Source organism: Oryctolagus cuniculus, chromosome 5 (assembly GCF_964237555.1).
Source record: "Oryctolagus cuniculus chromosome 5, mOryCun1.1, whole genome shotgun sequence".
In the NCBI taxonomy this organism is placed as follows: domain Eukaryota; kingdom Metazoa; phylum Chordata; class Mammalia; order Lagomorpha; family Leporidae; genus Oryctolagus; species Oryctolagus cuniculus.
In genome coordinates, this window is record NC_091436.1 from 125,956,218 (window position 1) to 125,981,607 (window position 25,390).

General features: G+C 59.5%; 1 protein-coding gene across 5 annotated transcripts in view; it reads right to left on the reverse strand.

Moving 5' to 3' along the window:
• Positions 1 to 25,390, reverse strand: part of TMEM63B (transmembrane protein 63B) — a 26,277-nt gene continuing 887 nt past the window's right edge. For 2 of the 5 annotated variants that reach the window (XM_070074055.1, XM_070074053.1), the window contains exons 2-24: positions 19,555 to 19,737; positions 19,245 to 19,324; positions 18,984 to 19,022; positions 17,958 to 18,048; positions 16,684 to 16,721; positions 15,806 to 15,948; positions 15,669 to 15,720; positions 15,175 to 15,283; positions 14,554 to 14,624; positions 7,718 to 7,798; positions 7,169 to 7,292; positions 6,552 to 6,685; positions 6,304 to 6,441; positions 6,039 to 6,192; positions 5,004 to 5,110; positions 4,683 to 4,769; positions 4,440 to 4,505; positions 3,169 to 3,331; positions 2,571 to 2,676; positions 1,527 to 1,694; positions 1,195 to 1,310; positions 1,002 to 1,082; positions 1 to 783 (exon numbers count right to left, since the gene is read on the reverse strand). In XM_070074055.1, coding sequence (XP_069930156.1) covers positions 595 to 783; positions 1,002 to 1,082; positions 1,195 to 1,310; positions 1,527 to 1,694; positions 2,571 to 2,676; positions 3,169 to 3,331; positions 4,440 to 4,505; positions 4,683 to 4,769; positions 5,004 to 5,110; positions 6,039 to 6,192; positions 6,304 to 6,441; positions 6,552 to 6,685; positions 7,169 to 7,292; positions 7,718 to 7,798; positions 14,554 to 14,624; positions 15,175 to 15,283; positions 15,669 to 15,720; positions 15,806 to 15,948; positions 16,684 to 16,721; positions 17,958 to 18,048; positions 18,984 to 19,022; positions 19,245 to 19,324; positions 19,555 to 19,713 — 2,496 coding nt within the window. In that variant the 5' untranslated portion in view covers positions 19,714 to 19,737 and the 3' untranslated portion in view covers positions 1 to 594. Of the gene's footprint in view, positions 784 to 1,001; positions 1,083 to 1,194; positions 1,311 to 1,526; positions 1,695 to 2,570; positions 2,677 to 3,168; positions 3,332 to 4,439; positions 4,506 to 4,682; positions 4,770 to 5,003; positions 5,111 to 6,038; positions 6,193 to 6,303; positions 6,442 to 6,551; positions 6,686 to 7,168; positions 7,293 to 7,717; positions 7,799 to 14,553; positions 14,625 to 15,174; positions 15,284 to 15,668; positions 15,721 to 15,805; positions 15,949 to 16,683; positions 16,722 to 17,957; positions 18,049 to 18,983; positions 19,023 to 19,244; positions 19,325 to 19,554; positions 19,738 to 21,221; positions 21,342 to 25,390 lie in introns of all 5 variants that reach the window. The other 3 variants (XM_070074057.1, XM_070074056.1, XM_070074054.1) reach the window with 2 other exon arrangements.

The window sequence follows — 25,390 nt, forward strand, 5'->3', positions numbered from 1 at the left end:
TTTTCTTTCTGTTTTTATTTTAAAGGAAAAAAAAAAAAAAAAAGTGCAAAAACCCATTTTCCAGTGTCAGCCATGCCCACCCCCCACCCCAGTCCCCCCTAGCTTGGGCGACCCCTCCTCCCGCTCAGCACCCCTTGCCCCTCATGCATCCCCAGGGGCTGGAGGCTCTGCTTCTCCGGAGAGCCAGATCCCAGGGGGATTTGAGGGAAGAAAGAACTGGGGGGGGTGGCAGCCCCTGATCCACCGGGCCCCCCCCAGGTCTCCAGCCGTGGTACCAGGTACCCCTCTTGGCTCTCATTAACCCTTTCCTGGCCTCGCTCCTAGCAGGGTGGGGGGTACTGGTCTGGGGGAACTCCCTGCGCACCCCTCCTTGCCCCGGGGCCGGCTCGGGGCTGCTCCTCGCTGAGGTTGGGGGGCTCCCTCCCGCCCTCCCTCGGTGGTGGGGGAGAGTGGCGAAGTCCCCGGGTTTAAATACCGTCATGAAAGCAGGGGCTGGGGAGGGCTTTAGATTTTAGATCTAATAAATTATTAGCGTTTTAGTGTCCGTGGGGGGCGGGGGCGGGGCAGGGCACGGCCTCCAGGGCCCCCCTGCCCTTACTGGTGAATCTCGTTGTCCAGGAGGCTGTCCTCACAGGACTGGAAGTCTGTGTCCGTCAGGCCCTCGGGCGGCATCAGCTCCTCGTCCTGGGACGAGGATGACGGGGGCTCGTCCCCCGAGCTCCCGGGAGCCCCGTCCCCATCCCCATCCACCTCTGAGTCCTGCAGCACCTGAGCGATGTATTTCTGAAGGCAGAGAGGAAGGAGGCGGCGGTGAGTGGGGGTGACTGGGGGACCAGGGCAGAGCAGGCAAGGGCCCCCAGAGGACCGGCAGAGATCTGCTCTCAACCAGGCCTCTCCCTGCCTGCCCCCGCACTGGGGTCCGGCCCTCGGACTTCCAGCCTTGGGGTCGAGTCTGGGGGAGGGGCCCCTACCCAGCCTTGACCTCGGTGTGGAGCACTCACCGCAGATTTGGGGACAGCGGCAGCAGTGGGGGGCCGTCCGTTGCTTCTGGGGCCCACGGTATCTGTCTCCGTGTGCTCAATCTTGGGAGGGTCCAGAAAGAGGCAGAGAGTGGGGGGCGTGTCCCTGCCCGCAGCCCTCGGCACCCGCCTGGAGGCTCTGGAACCCACAGCCACCCCGCTGTAGCCCCCACACCTTGTAGTTGTGGGCACTGAGGTATTTGAAGTGTCCGAAGCAGACGTGGCAGAGACAGATGACGATGGTGATGACCAGGACGACGAAGGTGAACATGGACGTGGGGGCTAGGAACCCTGGGGGTGGGGGTGTGAAAAGTGAGGCTGTGCCCCCTCTGGGCCTGGTCCGAGGGGCTCAGGGCCCCAGCTTCCGCTGCCTCCGGAACGCAGTCTCCACACTGCCACCTGCTCCGGCCTCACCCTGACCTCTCCCAGGCCCCCTGCCTGCGCCCTCTGGCCCCCTGCTGTGTGTGGCTGTGGCTCTGCCTCGCACCCCCACCCCCAGCTCCTCACCGGTGCGCATGGTGGAGAAGAAGAGCAGCCAGAAGAGGCAGAGGATGGGCGCGGCCACCACCTGGTTCACGGCCCCCGAGTGGATCTTCTTGTCCAGCTTGGCCGGCAGGTAGGCGTAGTAGAGGTTGTACCTGTCTACCAGGTGCTTCAGCAGCATGTACATGAGCCCTGGGGGAAGCCACACGGGCCCTGACCTCGGAACCACTGTGTGCCTGCCTCGGGCTGGCTGGACCTTCAGAGACGGTGGGAGCGGCGGCCCCAGCCCCCGCCCTGTTTAGCAAGAGCGCAGAGCTCCTGCCTCCCCCGCTGCAGTCCCTTAGGCCGCAGCCCCCGTTAGGGTTGCCGCTGTGGCAAACACACATGTGGATCAACAAGCGTCCGCACGAGCCCTACAGCTGTTCTCCCTAAACGCGCTGAGTATGAAATGCCAATTCCACTCCCGTGCAGGCCAAGGGGCTGGGGGGTTCACAAGGGGTTAAGGAGGTTAGTCTTGGAGCCTGGGCCTTTGGCTAACCAGGGAGGCTGGTTAAGGGGTGAGGATGTTATTGGGGGAGAGGGAAAGGCTGGAGGGGTTGCTGATGGTTGAAGAGAAACTCTATTGAACTTCTTCAGAAAGGAAGAGAGATTTGCCCAAGTCATTTCAGTTCAGCTATGGCAAGACCTGCCCTGCCTGCATCGCTAGGGTTGTGTACCAATATGCCCTGGGATGCCCGTGGAGTGTCTGGACACGTCCGTGGGTGTGGGATGTGTGCTCAAGACATCTGGTGGCGTGAAGGCATTGGTGTGGGCGAGGATGGCTGTGGCGGGGTGACCGTGCCCGGGGACTCAGCACATCGGGCGGGTCCAGCCTGAGCTGGCGTGGCTCTCCCCCTCCTTCCCCAGGCCGGGGCCCCAGAGTGAGCCAGGGACCAGGCAGGAGACCGGAGGGGCCGGTCTCCCAGCCAGGGCCCTGTCCACTCGGGGTGGCCTGCCTTGCTAGAGTGGAGCGGGCGAGGTCCTGGGTCCCCCCGAGCAGGGCCCAGGTCCCGGCGCGGCGGTGCCTACCGAAGGGCACGATGATGGGGCAGGTGATACTGTAGGTCATGACCACCGTGAAGACGCACATCATCCAAGCGTAGGCTGCGCCAAACTGGAACTCGTAGGCCTGATGCTGGGGGGGAGATGGGCAGGAGGGTGGCTCAGACTGGAGATGGACAGGGCAGGTGGGAGAGGGGAAGGGGCCAGGAGCTGGGGGGCTGGGAAGAAATCACGGGGAGCAGAGAGCTAGGGGCTGGGGAGAGAGGGGCTGTGGCCGAGAAGGTGTCCAGGAGGGGGCAGGGATGGGGTGTGTTCAGGGATTGGCAGGTGTGGGCCAAGAGCTGGGTGGCCTTGCTCCTGTGGAGGGTTAAGGACAGAGCTGCCTCCAACAAACAGGATGTAGGACTAGGCTGTCAGAACTGCAGGGGCCTTCAGGGTTATCTGTGTTGACATATGGCTGTCTGTATGGGAAGAGGAGGCCCCGGATGAGACGGGGAACGGCCCAGGGCCAGAATCCCAGCAGCCTCAGTGCACCCCACCCACCCATCCTAGGCTAACTGCTGCTGCTTCTGGTCGGGCCACCAGGGGGCGCGGTGCGGGCCGCTGCGGCCCCAGGCGGCCGTACCCGCTTGACGTTGCGCCTCTCGGCGGCCGAGCGCGCCAGGCAGAGCCGGATCATGTACATGAGCAGGCCTGGGATGCGCAGCAGGTCCATGGCGTTGCCGATAAAGGCTGAGGCAATGACGTAGTTCACGAAGAAGGCGCCGTTGTCGGGCAGGAACACACACCTGCGGGCACCGGGCGCTCCAGCACAGCAGCTCTGGGGGACCTGGAGGCTGCCTGCCCACTGCCAGCCGGCGAGCAGCACACCGCGCCTTTGCCCCCACCTGCTTCCTCCACGCTGACGGCCCGGCCTAGCTCCCAAGCGCCTGTGTCCCAGGCCCCTCCCCAGCGTCAGCAGATACCACCTCCAAAGTCAGCCCCAGACACGCAGAGTAGGAACAGACATAGCTGAGTGTGCCCAGAGGAGCCAGCACCTAGGCCCCGTGAAGACCCACAGAGAGAGTCCCCAGAATGCTTGCAGGACTGCGCTGAGGCCTCAGAGACCCGCAAGGGGGTCAGCCTCAGCAACACCCAGCTGGTTCTCCACCTTGAACCCGGACCCAGAATCACCCCGGAGTATGTGCCTCAGATGCTGCACAACCCAGCTTCAAGCCCCAGGGAGCCCAGGAGCCTCTGCCGATGCCCAGACACCCCTCGTGCGAGCCCACGGTGACGGCAGAGGGCCTAGAGCCTTATGCAGCCAAAGAAGGTGCCCCAGCTCAGCCTCCCAGGGGCCCCTGGGGAAGGCAGCCCACAAGGACCTGTATGGCACACCTGAGCACCAGCCCGACACTTCAGAGATGCCCCCTAGACTTGTGCCCATCAATTCCCCAGTGCCCCCCACTAGACACTGCCAGAGTTGTGAGGCCAAGAGCTCGCCAGACAGCCCAAAGTATTCAGAGACCTTCGGGGCTAACCCTAGGAGCCCCCAAGCCACTCCCAAAGCAGGACCGAGATGCCAGTGCAGATCCTGCCCCAACTTCCTGAGATCGCAGACTCCCACGGCTGGTCCCAGGATACCAGCCTGGGAGGCGCCTACACAAACCCAAGTGCGGCCTGGACCCCTGTACACCTCGGTGTGAGCTCAGCATGCAGACGGGAGCCCATCTCAGACCCCAGGGACCCCGCCCATGTCACACCCGAGACACCCATGGCTGCCTTCCCTGCGCTGACACCGTCAGCCCTGTGATGCGCGCACACCCCCACCCCAGCCCAACCCCACTCGGGGAAGCTGGCAGCTTTCTCCTGCCCACACGTGGGGGCTGGCAGTGTCTCGTTCCCCAGGTCACTCACTCAAACCGAATAGCTGCCTCAGCCAAGAACTTCTTGTCAAAGAGCCAGCGGAAGAAGAGGTCCAGGCTGGAGGAAGGAGAGGCGAGATGGGGCAGGGGCCGGAGCTGGAGCCGGAGCAGCAGGAGGCAGCTCCCCCGGCACGGGGCGGGTAACTCAGGGGCCAGGATGCCCAGGAGGCCGGGAAGCTGAGCTGCTCCCCACTGCCCGTGCAGCGGCCCCCATGCCCCCGGCTCTGAAACTCACCTGCTCAGTCCCAGCGAGGGCAGGAGCAGCACCATGAAGATGAGGAAGGTGTAGCACTTGTGCATGGTGGTCCTGTTCTCCCCAGAGCTGGGCACAGGGCACAGAGGCAGAGGTGAGGGGAGCCCAGCCCCCTCGCCTGCTGTCCAACCAGGGCAGGAGGGTCCCAGGAGGGTCCCCTGCAGAGGGGGGCTCCCCAAGGTGACGATGCTGGGCCTCGTCCCTTCCCTGCCTGCTCTGGGGCTGGCCAGGGCAGGGAGCGTGAGGATGGTCAACGCCCGGGAGAGTGTCCAGTGGGGTGCGGTGGGAATGGAGGAAGCTCACCGTGTCCAGTGGGCTTCAAAGAAGGCAGAGTAGTAGACGATGGTGGGCAGCAGGGCCGAGAAGCACCACAGCAACAGGGTGGGGAAGAACTGGGTGATGATCGGGTTCTGCAGGGGCACCCAGAGGCATGTGTCAGGTAGGGGCAGGCTCGTGGGCCCAGCTCGCTTCGCCTGTCTGTCCTCCTGTACTGAGTGCTAGATCCCACATCAGAAGTCCAGAGCAGGGGCCAGCCTTGCAGTACAGTGGATTCAACCAGTGCTTAATCCCATATCTGAGCACCAACGAGTCCCAGCTGCTCTGCTTCTCATCCAGCTCCCTGCTAACGTGCCTGGGCAGGCAATGGAAGATGGTCCAAGCCTGCACCCACGTGGGAGACCCAAAGAGAGTTCTTAGCTCCTAGCTTCAGCCCGGCCCAGTCCTGGCTGTTGTGGCCATTTGAGGAATGAACCAGAGGATGTAAAATATCATTCTCTCTCTCTCTCTGCCTAACACTGTCTTTTAAATAAATAAATCTTTAAAGAAAAGAAAAAGTTCAGACTAGCTGGAGGGCCAGGGGCAAGGCCGGGTGCCTGGGCCACGGGTACAGCTCCAAGAGGATGATACGGATAGCACGCACTGAACACCTACTACGTGCCAAGCACTGACTGTATACTGCCCACACCTTAATCCTCTCAACATCAACCTGTTTTACACATGAGCAAAGAGATGACTCAGGAGCCTATCCAGCCGGCAAGCAGTGGGATAGGGGCTTGGACCCGGGCGGGCAGTCTGGGCCTTATCTGTTATGCCACTGCCACTTAGTGATCAGCTGTCAGGGTGCCCAGGAGGTGCATGGGCCCACCCTTCTGTCTGCAGAACAGCCCTGCTCGGCGCCTAGGCTCTTGTGTTGACATAAGGATCAGAACGTAAGTCTAACAGCCAAGGACCTGATCCACCTCTTCCGTTTTCTAGCTGGCAAGAGGGAGGGATGAGGAAAAGGCAGGTGCATGTGTGTCATGGTGCGGTACGGGGGCCGGGATGGGGCGTGGGCCTCACGTTGAGGTACTCCACAGGCTTGGTGACGTTGAACTTGTCCATGGTGGTGATGATGATGGCCGGGGTAGTGAGGAAGAAGAGGAGGATGAAGAGGACGACGTTGATGACCAGGCAGCGCAGCCACCAGATGAAGCCACGGATAGAGAGGTGCTCCCTGGGAAGGCAGGGGAGGCGGTCACTCGGGGTGGGGTTCAAGGGCCCAGCTGGTCCCGAGACACCTGGGACCTCCCTGTCCTCCCCAGGCCCGGCACCCCCGAGCGCTCACCAGTAGATATTCTGGGGGTCGGGGGCGTAGGACACGGTCCAGTTGGAGATGTGCAGGGACTCGCTGCAGGAGGAGGCGCGCGGCTCCCCGCGGCACGCGCAGCCCTGGCACTTGCACACGTTGAAGTCCTTGAGGATGCTGGGGGACGGGCACTGGTTACCGTGGCACGGCCAGGGGTCCCCACTGCGGACCGCGGGAGCCTGGGCGGGCTGCTCGGGGGCTGGGACGAGGGCTGGGCGGGGGCTCACATGGCGGTGATGGTCTCATTGTGGAAGGTGACAAAGGCCATGCCCAGAGGCTTCTCGTTCACCTTCTCCTTCTCCCGCTTATAGTCCTCCTTCAGCCTCTGCTCCAGCTTCGTGTAGTACTCAATGGCTTCCACCTGCCACGGCACGGAGGGCTCGGGCTCAGGCACCGCGGCACCCAGCCAACGCCCACCCGTGCCTGCCCGCCCCCGTAGTCCAACCCACTTAACGCGCACAACCTCCCAAGGCAGGTACAATCCCCCCCCCATCTCATGGACAAGGAAACTGAGCTATGGAGCAGGGAAGAAACCTGCCGTGCTCAGAGCTGACCTCTTCCAACTCGGGGTTTGACAACCTGGCCACTGTAGGGACAGGGACAAAGCCGGCCGTGGGAAGCAGAGCTTCTGGGACCAGGGTCCCAGCCTTGTCTCCCAGGGAGTTCAGCCTGCCTTTGGCTCGCCACTGTGCGTGCGTGTGTGTGTGTGTGTGTGTGTGTGTTGCTCCTAGCATTGTGGGATGGGCTCCACCAGAGGGGAGGGGCCCTGACTGCCCAGGGCCTGTCTGACTCCTCCCCACACCTGTCAGGGCTGCCAGAGCCCCGCAGCCAGGCCGTGTCCTACCTGCTCACAGCCTCGCACCACGCAGCAGCAGAGGTGGCCGCAGGGCTTGGGGTTGATCATGGTGGGCACGTTCTCCTTGCTCTGCAGGTTGGTGAAGTAGAGCTTCCCCCTCTCCGCCTTCTTCCTGTGGGACCCAGGTGCCCCGTCACCTACCACCCGGCCAGGAGGACAGACAGGGAGCCCAGCCTGGCAGTCACCTGGCCCACTCCCCAAGAAAGGGACTGTCTTGTTCTGGGATTCGCTTAGGACACGTTTCAGACACGCGCCTACCCCAGGGCCTCCTCACCCATCCCTCAGGGGCCCTGGGGTTCTTCCTATAGTCTACCCTCAGTTTATCATACTGCAGCAAGAAAGGGTACGCCCTCGGAGCCAGTGGGACTGTGGCCACAGACTCAACCTCCAGGTTTTGCTTTGTCCAGAGCTGAATTAACATGCACTCCAGGGTAGAACTGAAACCAGATGCTCTGGGAACCCCCTGGAAAGGGTGCCACGTTCCCCCGTGGGCACGGGACCCTCAGGGCCAGCCACGGCTGCCCCCAGCCCCATTACCTCTCTGCATCGAGGAACATAAGGCGAGCCACGTTGTAACAGGGACGGGCTTCCAGCACCGTGCAGTTGGGGTAGGCCTCCCTGAAACACAGCCCAGCAGTCACGTTCCACGGGGACCCCACCACCTGCCCTGCCCCAAACCCAGCTCCCTCTTTCTCAGTCTACAAAAACGAGAGTGGCCCAAGGTGGACACTCTGCAATCCCACCTCCTGCTCATCTGAGCAGGCAGCGGGTGCACGGGGGCCAGGGGACTGTAAGGGCAGCGGGAGCTGCTGGGCTTGGACGTGGGAGGACACCGCCTGGGGCCAGCCAGCCAGCCATGGCTGTGGGCAGATTCCCGGCCAGGGCTGAGGACTTTAGGTGCAGAAGAGCTGCTTCTAGTCACTGGCTGCTGCTCCCTTAACCCTGTTCCCAGCACTTAGCCTTGACCACTGAGTAACGCCAACCAAGCCACAGCCTTGCCTGTAGAACGAGCTCTCCCTAACCCGGGCCCCAGGCACACCACACACTGATCCTGAATCCTGACCTGAGACTCACACTTAGATCCATAACCCAGGCCCAAGGCTGACGCCTTAACCCCGAGCTGAGAGTGACCCGTGCCTTGACTTGAGACTGATCTGGCAGGGACTTTTTCCATCCAATCACACACTCTTGATCCTAACTCCAAATCTCGACTGAGCCCCCTTGGCTGCACATTGTATTGGACATTTTAACGAAGGATTCCCAAGCACAAACGATGCACAACACATGGTTCTGAATTAGGAGATGCACTCAGAAACCCACGAGAACTTAGACAGTTACATCTGGGATGGGGGCCTTGCAAATGTCCTTCCTGGGGGCTACACACCTTTCCCTGACACTGCTGCTGCTCAAACCTCTTTAGGTTTCCTTTTTGGAAGGGTGAGCCCTCATTGTCACCAGACTCGTCTCTAATTTGCAACACCCGACCCATCCAGCCCCTAAGCCTCCCCACAGGCTGTCCCCTCATCCGGACAGACCACGGGCCCTGCCTAACACTGCAGGCCCAGCAGCTCCCGGAGGACGAGGCTGCTTCCTGCTCATCACTGCACACCCAGGCCTGTCCCAATGGCTCGCACACATTAGGTGCTCAAGAAAACAGGTGCTGCGGCTGGTGCTGGGGTGCAGCAGGTTAAGCTGCTGCCTGCGACACCGGCATCCCATACGAGCGCAGGTTCCAGTCCTGGCTGCTCCACTTCCCATCCAGCTCCCTGCTAACACATCTGGGAAAGCAGCAAAGATGGTCTAAATACCTGAGCCCCTGCCGCCCATGTGGGAGACCCAGATGGAGTTCTAGGTTTCTGCTTCGGCCTGGCCCAGCCCTGGCCATTGTGGCCATTTGGGAAGTGAACCAGCACATGAAAGATCTCTCTAACTCTGCCTTTCGAATAAGTAAATAAATATTAAGAAAAATAACAAAACAACGTGCTCAACGAATGGACCAATGAAACAAGTCTTCCATCATGCGTACCCCACTGCTCCCCAACTCCAGCTGGGACCACAGTCCCCCTCACCCCGCTTAGAGGCGCACTGCTGGACCCTTTCCTAAACAAAACGGCAGACCAACCCCTGACACCGACAGCTGAAACTATGAGCTCAAGGACAGGGCTCAGGTGCAAGCCTCCTGTCTCCCGGGCACGAGGCACACAGCGGGCACCCAAAAGGCGGGTGCTGAACGAAGGGGAGGCTGACCGGCAGAGTCGGCTCCTCACTGCACTGGGCAGTGCCGCGCCCCTGCCCCCGCCACGGGAAAGAGCAGCCCTGCCTGACCCCTCACTGCGCCCCTGCCCTGCTCTGGTTTCCTCCCCAGTGCCTCCACGTGACTCAGTGTCTGTCAGCAGTTCCTTTGTTCACTGTCGGCCTCTCTACGCAGGGCTTGCCCCAGCGTCCACCCAGTGTAGCCCACGATAGGTGCTCATGAGATATCTGAATTAAAAGAACAGACTTTTGGTACAAGCTGGCAACTGATTTCAATTACACTGTAATGTGTGTTTATTTTTATTTGGAAAGCAGATAGAGACAGACAGACAGACACACATGCATGGGGGGGAGGGAGAGGGGGAGGGAGGGGGAGGGAGAGGGAGGGAGAGGGAGGGAGAGGGAGGAAGAGGGAGGGAGGCAGGGAGGGAGAGAGAGGGGGGAGAGGGAGGGAGAGAGAGGGGGGAGAGGGAGGGAGGCAGGGAGGGAGAGAGGGGGGAGAGGGAGAGAGAGAGGGAGAGGGAGGCAGGGAGTGGGGGAGAGGGAGAAGGAGAGGGAGAGGGAGAAGGAGAGGGAGAGGAGAGGGAGAGGGAGGCAGGGAGTGGGGGAGAGGGAGAAGGAGAGGGAGAGGAGAGGGAGAGGGAGAGGGAGAGGGAGAAGGAGAGGGAGAGGGAGAAGGAGAGGGAGAGGAGAGGGAGAGGGAGGCAGGGAGTGGGGGAGAGGGAGAAGGAGAGGGAGAGGAGAGGGAGAGGGAGAGGGAGAGGGAGAGGGAGAGGGAGAAGGAGAAGGAGAGGGAGAGAGATCTATCTCCCATTGGTTGGCACCCTTCCCAAATATACACAACAACCAGGACCACTGCCAAAGCTAAAATGAGAAGCAGCGCCAGGACTTGAACCCGGATGCTCTGATATGGGATGTGGACATCCCAAATGGTGCCTTTACTGCTCCCCCAGATGCCGACCTCTAACAGTAATATTAAGCTGTCACCTAATTCTGAGCACACGCTGCTAAAGCTGACCGAGAGTGCCCCACGCTGATTATAGCTTGAAGCCCAAAAAAGATCCCAGAGAGGTCTCTCATGCTGACCCAGGATAATCTAATTGCCAAGAAGGATTTATTTATTATAAAGGCAGAGTGACAGGGAGAGACATACACACACACACACACACACACAGAGAGAGAGAGAGAGAGAGAGAGAGAGAGCAAGAAAGATCTTCCATCCACTGGTTCTTTATCCAAATGGTCACAACAGCTGAGGCTGGGCCAGGCTGGTTTCCTATATGAGTGTGAATGACAGGGGACCAAGCACTGGAGCCATCTTCTGCTGCCTTCCAAGGTTCATTAGCAGGGAGCATGATCAAAAGTGGAGGACTCAAGTCAGTGCTCTGATATGGGATGCCCATGTTGCAGGTGGCAGCCTAACCTGCTGAGCCATAGTGGGTAATCTAAGCTGTATTTGATTTCTAAAATGGATTTACTGGGGCTGGCATTGTGGCATAGTTAGGTTAAGCTACCACCCGTGATGCTGGCACCCCACATGGGCGCTGGTCTGAGTTCCAGCTGCTCCACTTTCAATCCAGCTCCCTGCTAATGGCCTAGGAGAGCAGCAGAAAATGGCCCAAGTCTTTGGGCCCCTGCACCCATGTGGGAGACCTAGATGAAGCTCCTGGTTTCTGGCTTCAGCCTGGCCTAGCCCTGGCTGTTGTGGCCATTTGGGGAGTGAACAAGCAGATGGAAGATCTCTCTCTGTAATTCTGCCTTTCAAATAAATAAATCAATCCATTGAAAAAAAACACAAAACCTCCTATTTTGGGGCCAGCAGAATGACACAGAGGGTTTAGCCACTGTGTGCAGTGTTGGCATCCCATATGGAGGCTGGTTTGAGTCCTGGCTGCCCCACTTCTGATCCATCTCCTTGCTAATGCGGCTGGGAAAGTACCAGAAGACGGTCCAAGCGCTTTATCCTCTGCACTTGGAAGCTCCTGGCTCCTGCCTGGCCCAGCCCTGGCTGCTATGGCCATTTGGGGAGTGAAAAGTGGATGGAAGATTTCTCTGTCTCTCCCTCTCTCTCTCTGACTCTGATTTTCAAATTAAAAAAGAACTGTTTAAAAATTTTTCTTTATTTTAAATGGGGTCTCAAGAAAGTTCACTTTTTTTTTTTTTTTTTTTTTTTTTTTTTTTTTTTTTTGGGACAGGCAGAGTGGACAGTGAGAGAGAGAGACAGAGAGAAAGATCTTCCTTTGCCTTTGGTTCACCCTCCAATGGCCACCGCAGCCGGCGCTCCTCGCTGATCCAATGGCAGGAGCCAGGTGCTTCTCCTGGTCTCCCATGGGGTGCAGGGCCCAAGTACTTGGGCCATCCTCCACTGCACTCCCCTGGCCACAGCAGAGAGCTGGCCTGGAAGAGGGGCAACTGGGACAGAATCCGGCGCCCCGACCGGGGCTAGAACCCGGTGTGCCAGCGCTGCAAGGTGGAGGATTAGCCTAGTGAGCCGCGGCGCCGGCCGAAAGTTCACCTTTAGATTATTTATTTATTCTTTTTAAAGATTTATTTATTTATTTGAAAGACAGAGAGACAGAGAAAGAGGGAGAGGAGAGCAAAGAGAGAGAGAGAGAGAGAGAGAGAGAGAGAGAGAGAGATATCTTCTGTCCACTGGTTGACTCCCAAATGGCTATAACAGCCAGGTCTGGGCAAGGCTCAAGCCAGGTGCCAGGAGTCAGGAGCCAGGAACCCTATCCTGATCTCCTAGATGGGTGGCAGGGGTCCAGCACTTGGGCCATCTCCTGCTGCCTTCCCAAGCGCATTAGCAGGGAGCTGGATTGGAAGCAGAGCAGCTGGTACTGAAACCACACTCCAATATGGGATGCTAGTTTGCAAGCAGTAGCTTAATCTGCTGTGCTACAAAGCCAGCCCCTAATTATTTGTTTTAATGTATTAAACAAAAGAGAGAGGGCTGGTGCTGTGGCATAGTGGGTAAAGCTGCTGCCTGCAACACTGGGATCCCATATGGATGCCAGTTCAAGTCCCAGCTGCTCCACTTCCAATCCAGCTCTCTGCTAATGTGCCTGGGAAGGCAGTGGAGGATGGCCCAACTGCTTGGGCACCTACACCCACATGGGAAACCTGGGTGAATCTCTTGGCTCCTGGCTTTGGCCTGGCTCAGTCCTGGCTGTTGCAGCCATCTGGGGTGTGGACCAATGGATGGAAGTGCTCTCTGTCTTTCTCTCTCTCTAACACTTTCAAAATAAATAAATAAATCTTTTTTTTTAAAGGCAGAGAGATACAGAGAAAGGTCCCCCATCTGCTGGTTCATTCCCCAAATGCCCACAGTAACTAGGGCTGCATCAGGTCAAAGCCAGGAGCCAGGAACTCCATCTGTGTCTCCCAGGTGGGACCCAAGTACTTGAGCCATCACCTGCTGCCCCTGAGGGTGGGCATTAGTAGGGAGTTGGATGGGAAAAGAACCCAGGCACTCTGACATGGGATGTGGGCATCCCATGTAGTAACTTAACTTAATGCCAAATGCTTATCACTAACTTTTTTAAAGATTGATTTATTTATTTGAAAGGCAGGGTTACAGAGAGAGATCTTCTACCCGCTGGTTCATTCCCCCAGTGGCTAAAACAACTAGAGCTGGGCCAGGCTGAAGCTGGGCCAGACCTGAATTCCATCCAGGTCTCCCAGCTGGGGTGCAGAGACCCAAGTACATGATCAGGGGCCCTGATCTACTGACCAGCTCCTCAAACAGACCCGCTGCTTTCCCAGGCATATTAGTGGGAATTGGATTGGAAGGAGAGTAGCTGGGACTTGAACCAGTGCCCATATGGGATGCTGACATTGTAGGTAGAGGCTTAACCCAGCACAACACATGGAGACCCCATTATCACTATTTTTTTTTTTTTTGAGAGGCAGAGTGATGGAGTAGGAGAAAGAAAGAGAGAGAGAGAGAAACAGAGAGAGAGAGAAACAGAGATGTGCATTTCTTTTCTAATTTGTGTATGCCCCAAATGCCCACCACAGTCAGGGCTGACCCAGGGTCAAAGCCACGGCTACAAACCCAGGCCTCCCAGATGGGTGGTCGGGACCCAGCTACTTGAGCCATCAGTGCTACAGGCAGTGGAAGTGGGTTGGGAGCAGGGCAGGCACTCTGATAGGGGAAATGGGCACGCCAATCAGCTGCCTGACTCCTGGCCAAACGGCCGCCCTGGACGAGCTAACTTTGACAGCTGTCATGTTAACCGCATGCCAGTAGAGTTGTTTTCCGTTCACTGACGCCTGGCACGGAGATGACCAATGCATGCATGCCGTGAGACTGGGTGTCCTTCCTCTTGATGCACAGGGCTCTGGAGTGTGACCCTGACCAGCCCCTGACCCCCGCCCTGCTCAAGCTCTGTCTCTGATTCCATCTCAGAGGGCCTGCTGTAGGACAGTGGCTGAGCTCAGACAGCCGGCGGGGAACTCAGACTAAAGCTTGCTTCTGATCAGCCCGAGCCCTGATGCAGATCACCAGCTCCCCTGATGGTGACACTGGCCAGACCCTTCAAACAGATCTGCACACCATGAACCCCGAGGCTCCCCGCAAGCACTCACGTCTTGGTCCCAGAACGCCCCACGTGACTCACGACTAACCACACCCGAGAAGCCTTGCCAAGCTAAGACACGAACGTGCGGCACAGCCCGATCCTGCACAAAGACTGTCCCTGCACGTCCCCGAGGGAGCCCTCTCCCCCACTGCCCCACCTGTGGGTGCTGACCAGGGGAGTTGCCTCTCCCTTGCCTTTTCTCTGGTTTCTGCCCAACTCACGGTCCAGGGCACCAATCAGTCTGCACACCCTCTCCAGAAGGCACGGGAACCCTGGGGAAGCCTTGTATCCCCCACAGACCTGAGCCAACAACGTGTGACCCAGGCCGGGCCGGGAGGAGGGAGTACGTTTCTGTCACGGTCCTCCTGTTCTTAAAGGGACTGGCACCCAGCCCAAGCGCACGCGCAGTGGGAAATTAGGGATTTCTTCCTTCATCTATTCTCCGTCCCTGCCGCAGACCCCAGGAGTCAGAGGAGGGCGACACTGTCCTTGGGGTTCAAAGACAAAGGTGGATTTGCAGGGCCTGAGCTTACTCACTCGAAGTGCTTCTTGATCTTCTCCGACTCGGCGTATTTGGAGATGCCGTTGATGAAGAGGGTCCGCTTGACCTGGGTGGGCACGGGGTGGGAGTGGGGTTTGCCTTCCTGGAGCTCAAGCCCAGAGGTGTCAGAGGCTGCGGGGAGGGGCTGGGAGGGGGCCTTGTGTGTGGGGGGGGAGTGCCAGGTCCCAGGGGAAGCGGGGAGGAAACCAGGCAGTGAGCCCAATGAGACGGCCCCTTGGGTTACGGAGGGGATGCCACGGGCCTCCTCTCCATCCTTAGATCCTGACCCCCCAGTGCAGTGGCTGGCGTGGACTTGGACTTGGTGAGTGATCCAGCAGAGAGGGGGGAGGTGCCGCTGCCATACTATCAGCCATGGCCACTGCCCGAGCGCCAAGCACAGCACAGCTGCCTCCACTCTCGCCCCGCACACCTTCCCAGCCACCTGGCGGGGGGGGGGGGGGCTGCTGTCCTCCCATCTCACAGGTGAGGAACCTGAGGCTTGAGTGGCGGGGGTGGGGCGGGGCGGGTTATGTACCTGGCAGGACAGGAGCTTCTGCGCGGCGGAGCCAGGGTTCACAGCCCGCTGGCCTGACTCCCCTGGGCCTTGCCTCACTCACCAGATCGTCCTCCTTGTAGCGCATCTTGGAGGTGTGTCGGCGCATGCTGTAGACGGTGAGCAGCAGGTACAGGAAGGCAAAGGAGGTGTGCAGCCACAGCAGGTTGTTCCTGGGGGCACAGGGGCGCCGCTGGGGCTGGAACACACTCAAGACACCGCAGCCGCCCGGCGCTAAACCCTTGGTGCACACGTGGGCCCTCACTGCCACCAGCCTGCCGTGGCAGGCCTCACCCTCCCCTCAAAGCCCCAAGATCGTTCCCTGCCAAACGCGGTGTCCCCACGAGGGCTCCTCTTCTTGGTCCACCCACAGGCTATAGCATGTTCCCCTGGCCAGAGGCTGTACCCTCCTCTTCTCTAACTGGCCACATCAGGGGATCCACCTGTTCTCTCTGCAACCCCAGCTGTCTGTCCCCCACCCCACCATGAAGTTACAGCTGAGACCCTGGCCCCATCGGGGCCCCACCTGGACCCCACGGCCCAGCTTCCCAACCTCACCCTGATTTCAAGTTGGCAATGGTGGTTCTCCCAAAGCTGTAGGCATTGTTCTCTGGGGAGGGAAGAGAGGGACAGGATGATGGGGGGTGGGCAGCGCACGTGACCCCCCGCCCCAGCCACCCTAGGCCTTCGCTGACCCAGCAGGTCCCCTGAGAAGTTGACAGGCAGCACGATGCCCACGGAGAGGACGCCCACGACGACCAGCAACCCGATGATGTGCCGCTGGAAGGACAGGTAGTGCACGGCATCGCCCCCACACTTGTCCCGGATCTCATCATCCCTGCAGGCCACGCAGTACACAGAGGAACTGGGTCAGGACCGGGGCAAGCAGGGGTTGCCCGTCCCACCCACGGCCACCCTAGCCCCTGCTGAGCTGGCAGCAGTTACGGGAGCTCTGGGAGGGGGAGAGGGAGTGGAAATGGCGGGGAGGCATGGAAAGGGAAGGGTTGGGGAGCACAGAGGGAAAGAGAGGGGTGGGAGAAGGAGGAAGACTACAGGGAAGAGGGACATCGGGAATGAGAGGGGAGGACGGGGGGGGGGCAGCAGCACCTTATGGGTGCCGGCTGAGCTTGGGTGGGGAGCCCACCACACCTGGGCAGGGCCTGGGGAAGCAGGTGGTGGCAGTGCTGACCTGGTGAGCTTCCTGCCTTTCTCAGCGCTCACTGCCTGCCTGCCGGACTGGCTCGATCTGCTGGCTCCTGCCTGCTGCTGGCTGGCTGCCTCCAGCCTGCCTGCTGCCCCTACCCGCTGGCTGCACGGAGGCTGAGGCGGGGGGGGTGGGGCAGGGGCATGGGGAGCTGTGGGCAGAGCCGGGGGGGGGGGTGCTCCCGGGCAGAGGAGATGTGGGATAAAGCGGGCGGCGGGTAGGGGGCCAGCAGCGGCCTTGGAGCAGGGAGCAGGGCGCTGGCCCGGCTAGGAGCTCTGAGGCCCTCAGCGCCGCAGGCCCCTGCGCTTTGGAGGGAGGTGGCAGGTTCTGATGTTCTCTGGCTCTACAGCTCGAAGACCCTTCACTTACTTTATCCGGAAGATGGCTGTCAGCCAGGAACAGAAACCCTGGGGGGACAGGGGGCCGTCAGCTGCTGTCCCATCCCACCAGCCCAAGCTCCCTTGCCCCTCACATCCCAGCCACCCCTTCTGATTATATCTAGGCTGTGGCTCACCTGGGCACACACACCCCCACACCCCCTCCCGCCCCTAAAGACACACCCTACACCCTGGGACCAAGCTCAGCCCCAGAGACGGAGGGAAGGAACAAGGCTGCTGTTCCTGCAGAAACTGGGATCCGCACGTCCCCAGCCACAGACCCCTGCAAAGGGCGGGGCTTGGGAGTTCAGGACGGGTAGCAAGGTCCCCAGATCCCCAGAGAAGAAACAAATTTGCCACGTGGCTGCCAACAAGCACAGGGGTGGGCCCTGCTGCCTAAGTCCCAGCTGTGTCTTGCAGTCCACCCTCAAGGCATGAAAGCCAGAGTCACGTGGCCACTGAGATGTCTCTGTCCTCTCCAGACCCCCAGGCTGCCTTCAAGCAGTGGTCCCTTGGGGGACAGCCATCCCCCATCTCTTACCGGGAGAAGGCCCAGGATGCCCTTCTGCCAAGACAGGGCACCATGCCTCCTGCTGCCACGGCCCCTGAGCAGGGGACTTATCACAGCTTCGCTAGCACGGTGGGGGGGCCCTTTGCGTCACCACTTACCGGGGAGTCCAACTCAGCAAGCCGACGGCCGCCTCTGCTGAGGCTATTGCAGGGCCCCTGGCCTGAGCTGCACCAACCAGCCCCACCCCACCGTGTGAAGGTTAGCGTTCAGCTCACGCCCCTCACCCTCGGCGTGACAGGGGCAGGTCGCAGCACCTGTGCGACAGACCCGACGTGAAAGGGAGCTGGGGTCTGCGTGAATGCTCACAGAGAGGGGCTGCAGCTGCTCAGCTCCACCTCCCAAGCAGGTCACGGGACCCCATGGGGCCAGGACGGCCTGCCTGGAACCTCTGGACATGACAATGGCATCTGTGGGTGCTGTTGGGCAGGCCTGGAAGGCTCACTACGATTTCTAAGGAAAGATGGCAGCCTGAGGGTGCATCAGCAGAGGCGGATAGGGAAGTCCACCGTGGTGTCACAGCTTGGGATCCACGGGTGCTAGGGCTGTGCCAGCATGGGGGGTGACAGAGAGGGCAGGAGGTCCTATGGATCCTAGACAAGCCCCTTCCCTAGCCGAGGAGGAGGCTAGGACCGCACGGCACAGGAAGCCAAGAGGGCACTGGGGAGGGGTCAAGACATCTGCAGAAGGGCACTCACGTTGTCCCTTTGGTCAAAGTCCACAGAGCTGGAGACAGAGGTGAGACGCTCGTACCGGTCATGACTGTCCCCGTGCATAGCTGAGGCCACACTGGGGGGTGGGGGAGACGAGAGACCAGGGAGCTGGGTGAGTCTGAGCCCCTGGGAGCAGGGTGACACAGTAGGGCTCCAGGGTTACAGAAGGCACAGAAAGCGCAGAGGCTGAAGCGAGAGGAATGACTGCCCCCCCACCCTGCCTCCCTCAAGTACACCTCTTCCCCACGGAGGGAGGGGCAGCACGATGCTGGGTGGTGGGGCCCTAAGAGAGGAGCGTCTTCATCTTTCACCCAGGAGGTTGAAGGCAGAATGCAAAAGGGCCCTGCAGTTCCAAGGATGACCAGCAGGGGGTGGGGTGGGGTGGACCCAGCCAAAAGGATGCAAAGAGCAATGGGAAAGTGAAGGAAAGTAGGGACCTAGGGGGACCCAGAAAAGGACGGGGAGGGGAGGGGGCTGGGAGATGTCTCCTGGGTGGGGCCCTACCCTCCCTGTTCCCCAAACCCAGCAGCTGCTACAACTCCGGTCCTACAGACAGAGACCACGAGATAACACACAGGGCCAGACTTGGGGGGCTCCTCGGGCAGCCTCCACCTCAGGCTTCCAGAAGGAGTGAGCAGGGACCCCTGGAACGTGAAGAACTAGCTGTTAGGAGACAGGAAGCTGCGGGTGACGCCCAATCTTGTCTCTGCGTGACTGTGCTGAGGACTGTAGCGTGGGTTCCCTGGAGGACCACAAGGCGAGGGCACACAGGGAGGGACCTCTCCCAGGCAGGGAGCCAGAGGGAGAGGTGGCGGGGAGGGGGGGAGGCAGAGACAAGCTGGGGAGCCCCCTGCTCTGCAAAGCACACCGCCCGCGTTAATCTGAAACATGAGCCTGCAGAGAAAACTGCAAAGAGAAACCAGCGACTTGGCAGGAAGAGAAGAGCCGCGTGAGAGGGAAGAAAAGGAAAAGCTGGTTTAGTGGGGGCGAGGGGGCCGGTGCCCCACATACTATTCCTGTTCCACTCGGTCTCCCTCCTGCCGCCGGTGCCTGGGGACAGAGAACGGCAGGGTTAGCAGGGGCGGAGGACGCTCCTGGGGACGGGCAGGGAACAGAGGCCCGGCGAAGGGTCCTCGCACACCCCACGCCCACTCTGGGACGAGGCCCTCTGTCGTCCCCCAACAGAGGGGATGAGAGAGGGCGGGCGCGTTCTTGTTCCTGGGGGGGTGTGGAACAAGGGGTCTTCGAGGAGAGGTGGAGAGAGGCCTTTACCTGTCTGCATCTGTCACCAAGGCCAGCCGCCCATAGTCCCAGGCCACCTTCCGGAGGATGGAGAATAAGAACAACAGTGCCTGGGGGAAGAGGGGGTGGTTTGCAGGTGGAGAGGCTGCCACAGATGGGGGACGGGGGTGGGGGGCAGAGGGGCTAGACTTGTGTCTCAGGAGAGGAGGGCCCTGGCTTGGTGGAAGGTGAGAGGCGAGGCTCGGGCTGCATTGGGGAGACAGGGTTATAGCCGGAGCTATCTGCCGGGCAGGTACTGGGCCTGGGTGCCGGAGGCAGGAAGTGGCATGAGGGCACTCACAAGGAAGCACATGAAGTCCAGGGCCAGCACGGTGGGGACACCCCCAAAGGGCAGGCCCTGCAGGACCGTGCTGCGGATGCGGGCGCTGTAGCAGTAGTCCTTGGGGTTGCTGCTGTTGAGGGCCGTGGTGCCCAGTGTGGCCAGCAGGAAGGGCAGCATGGCTGCTACTGCCGCATGGTCCTCCTGGGCAGAGGGCGAAGCAGTCAGCTGTGCCTGCCCCCCGCCCCCGGTCCCCCTCACAGCCTCAGGAGGGTGGGCATGGGGAGGGGGCGGTGAGCCCAGATCACGGGGCTGCCGGGTAGGGGGAAGCTCTGGCCACTGGAGATAAGGGCCTGGGTGGGAGGGGTGAGTCACATGGACTTAGCTCCACTGCTCTAGAGCTGCGACCCCACCCCGGGTCCGGGGAGCTCAGCCCAGATGCCAGGCCAGACTGGGGAGACTGGTTCCACTGAACGGGAAGGTATCTGTGATTCTGGAACATCTACCTCCGCCCTCGTGCACACACCATAAATGCCTCCCTCTCTCTCTCCCCGGCTCTCATTCAGGGTGCAGAACCCGGCCTGAGTGAAGATAGGGAGGGGTCCCAGTTCTGAGGGTCCCAGGCTTCCAGGCCAGGGGAAGATGGGCCAGAACCAACTGCCTTGTTGGGATCTTTTCCTTCTACCCCATTAGAGGATGGCATGACTTCATGTGTTTAGAATTTGCAACTGGAAAGCACTGTAGCCTAACTGGCTTCGAAACAAGATGTTCAACTTCTGATCTGCCCCCGTCCTTGGAGTTGGGGTCCGAGGAAGAAGTCAAGAAGTAGGATGTCTGGGTTTCTTACCTGCCTGGCATCACCTATTCCTGCTCATCCTACACCTTTTCTCCCCTCCAGCTTCCTCACTTCTCCAACTATCTGCACAGGAGCACCTGAGTCGTGTGAGGACTACAACTCCCAGAATGCCACTGCTCCTGCCTCCAGAGCAGGGCACGCTGGGAATGCTGTGCCCTCCAGCGAGCTTTTCCATTGGCAAAGGAGGGGTGAGTGGGTGGGGGCCTCTTAGCCTGCCTAAGCCTCTGCAGCCAGGCTCCTGTCCTGCTGCCCCAGTCTGCAAGGCTGTTCAGCCCTGGATGCTCTGGGTGAATGGGCTAGAAGACAGTGGCAGCCTGCTGGGATGCATGCTTGGGTTCTGGAAGTGCGTGGGGACAGAGCTGAGCCAGGCCCCCGGTGGTGAAGTGTGGTGTGGCTGCAGCTGCAGAGGCGGCGCTGCCCCACCCCATCCTCCCAGGGGGCCCCTGGGGACCCATCTGCTGACTACACCAGAGCTCTGCCGGGGGAGGGGGGACTCCCCAGGGAAGAAAAGGACTCAGACAAAGAGAGAGAACAACAAACCTACAATCACTGACTGCAACTTTGGGAGCAAGTGTCCCTCAGCCCCGGGGGTGACCAGGAGGGGTCCCCCATGGCTCTTCCTAACCCGGACCACAGGGCAAGGGGCACATGCCATCAGATGTGTGTGTGGGGGGAAGCTGGGGTTGTTTATGGGGTTCATCTGCTCCCTAGGAGTCTCTGCAAAGTTCAGGTGAGGGAGGCTGAGTAACGGTCCTGTGCGTGTGTTATGCTGCCCTCTCTTTTAGCCCAAGCCAGAAATACCAATTTAGTCATTGAAGCAGGTGCCACTTACCTAGTGCCTAGTCTTTCAAGAATAATATATGGATGACTGTATTTAATCCTCAGCACTCCTGTGTATCACTTCCTCAGGACGCAGGGCTCTGAGAGGTTAAGAAGCATTCCCAAGGTCACACTGCTAACAAAATGATGGACTCAGGATTCAAACCCAAGTCAACTTTCTAAAGCCTGAACCCTTTCCATGGCCTCAGGATGCTTTCCGACGTGCTTAGAACAGGGCTCTGCAGACCACGGCAGCTTCATCGATGCTCATTACGTATTTTCAGGGCACTGTGGGAACGTGTGTGGATGTGTGTAGTGTGTGCGGTGGGAGGCAGGTGACTGCCTGGCAGCCGGTGGAAGTGAAGGGAGCTCTAACTGGCAGCGTGCACATGGGTGTGTCTGGGAGCCTGGCATGCAAACAGAGGGCACAGAATCCAGAGGCACCAGGAAGGCTAAAGGTTAAGTGTAGGTATCTTGGACTGGCGGGGGATTGGGGTGGGCGACTCTAATTAGCACCTCTTTCTCATCTTCCAACTCCCAACATACTCCAGAAATCTCACCAGCCCGCTCCCTCGCCTGTGTCCCTGAACCCCAAGGCCCCACCAGGTCAGAATATAATGAGCACCATCCTCCTCCTCCTCCCCTAGTGCTTAGCTCTTCTCCAAAGTGAGGCAGAGAATTCTGGGAGCTTCTACAAGAAGGTACCCCAGTGGGGAGGGGAGGCTCTTGATCCTCTCACCGGAGGAGGGCAGGGCACACTCACATCATTACCCCATTTCACGGAGGAGGAAGGAGAGACTCCCAAGAGGTCACAGGGCATGTTAGGGGCGGGGCAGGGCTGGTGGCTCTGCCAGTCCACAGGGTTAGGCCAAGCTCTTAATTGTGGGGGCGGGGTTGTGGCCGAGTTTCATCAAGGGCAGCTGCTCCCAGAGCCAGCACTGGGCTGAGCAGCAGAGAGGAGGAAAGAGCCTGAGGCGGAATAATGGGGGGGGGGGTGGAGAGGCAGGGGCAGATCTGGGGGGGGAGGGGGATTGGAGAGGCAGGAGCAGTTCTCCCAGTGTACAGAAGTGCCTGAGCCAGCCTGATCTGGGGTTTCTCTGTCTGAAACTGAGGCTTTAGCTGGGAGTGTGTGGAGAGAGTGACAGGATTTTATTCTGAGCTAAGGTTACTATTTTACCATTATGGAGTGTGTGCATGGCAGGGGCTGAGGAGTTATAAAAAAAATTTTTTTATGTTGTTACTGGGGAAAGTTTAATTTTGGGCTTGGGATCCTGGGAAGGCCATGTGGACTGATGGGAGGAGGTAAAGATAGAGGCCGGCTTTGTTACTAGGTAATTGCGGACCTCAGTCCTCCAATATGTAACAAAGAGATATTAATATCCTTGTCTTAGACAGATAGGTAAAAATGTATCCACAAGTTAAGGATAAAAGTAGTAGTGAAAGAAGGCATGTATCAAATGCTTATTAAACTCTGGGGCAGGGAGCCCAAAAAGCCCCCGGAATATGTACATCATGAAAAATCTATGCATGGGGGCGGGTGGGTTAAGCCACGGGGGCGGGTGGGTTAAGCCCCTGCCTTCCATGCTGGCATCCCAGATGGGTGCTGGCTGGAGATCCAGCTGCTCCGCTTCCAATCCAACTCCCTGCTAATGGCCTGGGAGATCATCAGAAGAAGGCCCAAGTATTTGGGTCTCTGCCACTCACGTGGGAGAACTGGAAGAAGCTCCGGGCTCTGAGATTTATCCTCAGCCCTGGTCGTTGCAGCCATTTGGGGAGTGGACCAGCGGAGGGAAGCTCTCCCTCTCTCTCTTTGTCTCTTCTCCTCTCTCTGTAACTCTGACTTCAAATATATTTTAAAAAGAAAAAACTATGGATGGATTTCAAACATTTTTTGCACCACAGTAAACTTCTGAACTTTGAATTCCATCTTCCACAAACTTTTTGAAGTGCCCTTGTATTTTGTGCCAGGCACTGTTCTAAGCACTGAATAAATCCTAACGCATTTGCTCCCCATCATGACTCCCGGAGGACACCCAGACACAGAGAAGGCACTGAACTTGACCAAGGTCACACAGCCAGTCTGTGGTAGCCCCAGATATGGACCCAGGCAGCTTGGCTGGAGTCTATGCCCTTAACCACTGCACTTTGCTGCCTCTGCAAATGTTACAGCCACTTCTACCAGGGAGCCAGGGGCTGGGGCGGGGGCAGGGGTACCACCAGCTACCACTCTGGAGAAATGCCATGCCCTGTCTCTACCCCCCTGCCTCCCCTCTTGCTCCAGACCCTGTACTCAGGCTGTGGGTTTGTGACTTCAGGGCAGGGGACAGGCACACCATCTGGGGGGTAAAAGCACAGTTTCTAGGATGGGAAAGATCTGACTGCCCACCTAGGCAAATTACTCAGTCACCCTGGGCTTTGGCTCCACTGGCTGGAAAAAGGGGACAGTAAACCAGTCACCTGGTCATTTTCAGAATTACACAAGATGACTTGTATAAATCTCTCAATACAGCTTAAGGCATATACTAACCCCCTCGTCCTAGCACCTACAGTTATCAATAAGATGTAGAATACCAGGGTTTGGTTTAGTGGAGGAAAATTGGTAAAAATAACAATAAAACTTAGAACTTAATGTAACAGAAATAACACAGAGCCCCTCAGTCAGGTCAAGGGCTTACCCTGGTGGAGGGACACTGCTAAAGTGGCAGCAAATGTTCCCAGGCTCTGGCAATACACCCCATGCATCTGTTTGAGGTGGGGCTGCAGGCGCAGGTGGGTGCTTCTACCCCAGGATGGGTCAGAAGTTCAGGGCCACTATCGGCCAGCTCCCAGACAAGGTGCCAGCGTCCACCTGTGCTACCCTGCTTGATCCCATGACCAAGCCTGTCGTGGCCACTATCGGCCAGCTCCCAGACAAGGTGCCAGCGTCCACCTGTGCTACTCTGCTTGATCCCATGACCAAGCCTGTCGTGGCCACACTTCTTAATGGAAACTGAGGTCCAGAGAGGTTAGGGAACCTGTCAAGGTCACCCAGTTAAAGAGTGGTGGAGCTAGGATTTGAACTCAGACCTCTCTGATCCTGTTGTACTTGGACAGAACTTGTATGATACCCAGAAGGGGTTCTTAGTTTCCCGGGGCCACCTTCTGCCTTGCAACATCCCCACCGACCCACCTACCCACCCATCCACAGGCCAAGACTGCACCAAGCCAGCCAACAGCAGGCCCCAGCATGTGCGTCTTGGGGCACGCCAGGGCCTGGGCTTTCTGGTGCCCTGGAGGGCCATCACGCTGCCAGCACACTCCCACCTAGAGCCTGGCCGACACTTCCACTCCCCTCCTCACCTGTGCCTGGTGAGGCAGGCCAGGGACACAGTCTCATTCTTCCCGGGGTGGCTGCAGTGGTACCGGGTAGGGAGGCCCCAGCCTCTCAGGGCAGTGGAGTACTCAGGTTGGCCCCCAGCGTCCAGACCTCTGCCCAGGGGACCCAGGGAGGTGGCAGCACAGAGCCCCAAGGGCAGCCAGCCCCTCTGACCTCTCCTGCCCACTTCCCAAGCGTCCTTCCCTTTGCAGGGCAACAGGACGACAAGTGTTGGGACTGTCGCTCTAGGTGGTCAAGACAGCCAGAAGGGACAAAGCGCGCCCCCTCCCCCCAGCAGGGCCCTTGCCCCACTCGCCGTTCCCCGCCGCACCCTCCGCCGCAGGCCCGGGCGGCTCATGAATGAACTGCACTGTGCGGGGAGCAGGCTGAGGACGCGCTCCCCGGGCCAGCCGCCTCTCCCGCCCGCCGACCGGTCCCCAGCCGCGCCAGGGGCAGCTGCCGGCCGCGAGCCCGCACCCGCGAACCCTGCCCTTGCCCGAGCCCGAACCCCTGCTCCTGGGCAGCTTCGGAGTACCCGGCCCCCGCACAGTAGAAAAGAGAGAAGGGCTCGAGGGCGCCGGACTTGGCGACCCCAGGATCCAAAACTCGGAGGCGGGGGCGGCGGGCAGGTGCGGTGCAGCGGGAGCCCCGGAGGGGCGCAGGGCGGACGCGCACCTGGGCCGGGAAGGTGGAAGAAGAGTGGCACTAGGGGGCCCGGGCGGGGGTCCCACCCCCTGGGATCTCCCTAGGGGCTGGAGACCGAGGGCGGGGCACATATGGACCCGCGACGGGGGTCGGAGGACTTGCATTTGGCTACGGATGGTGTG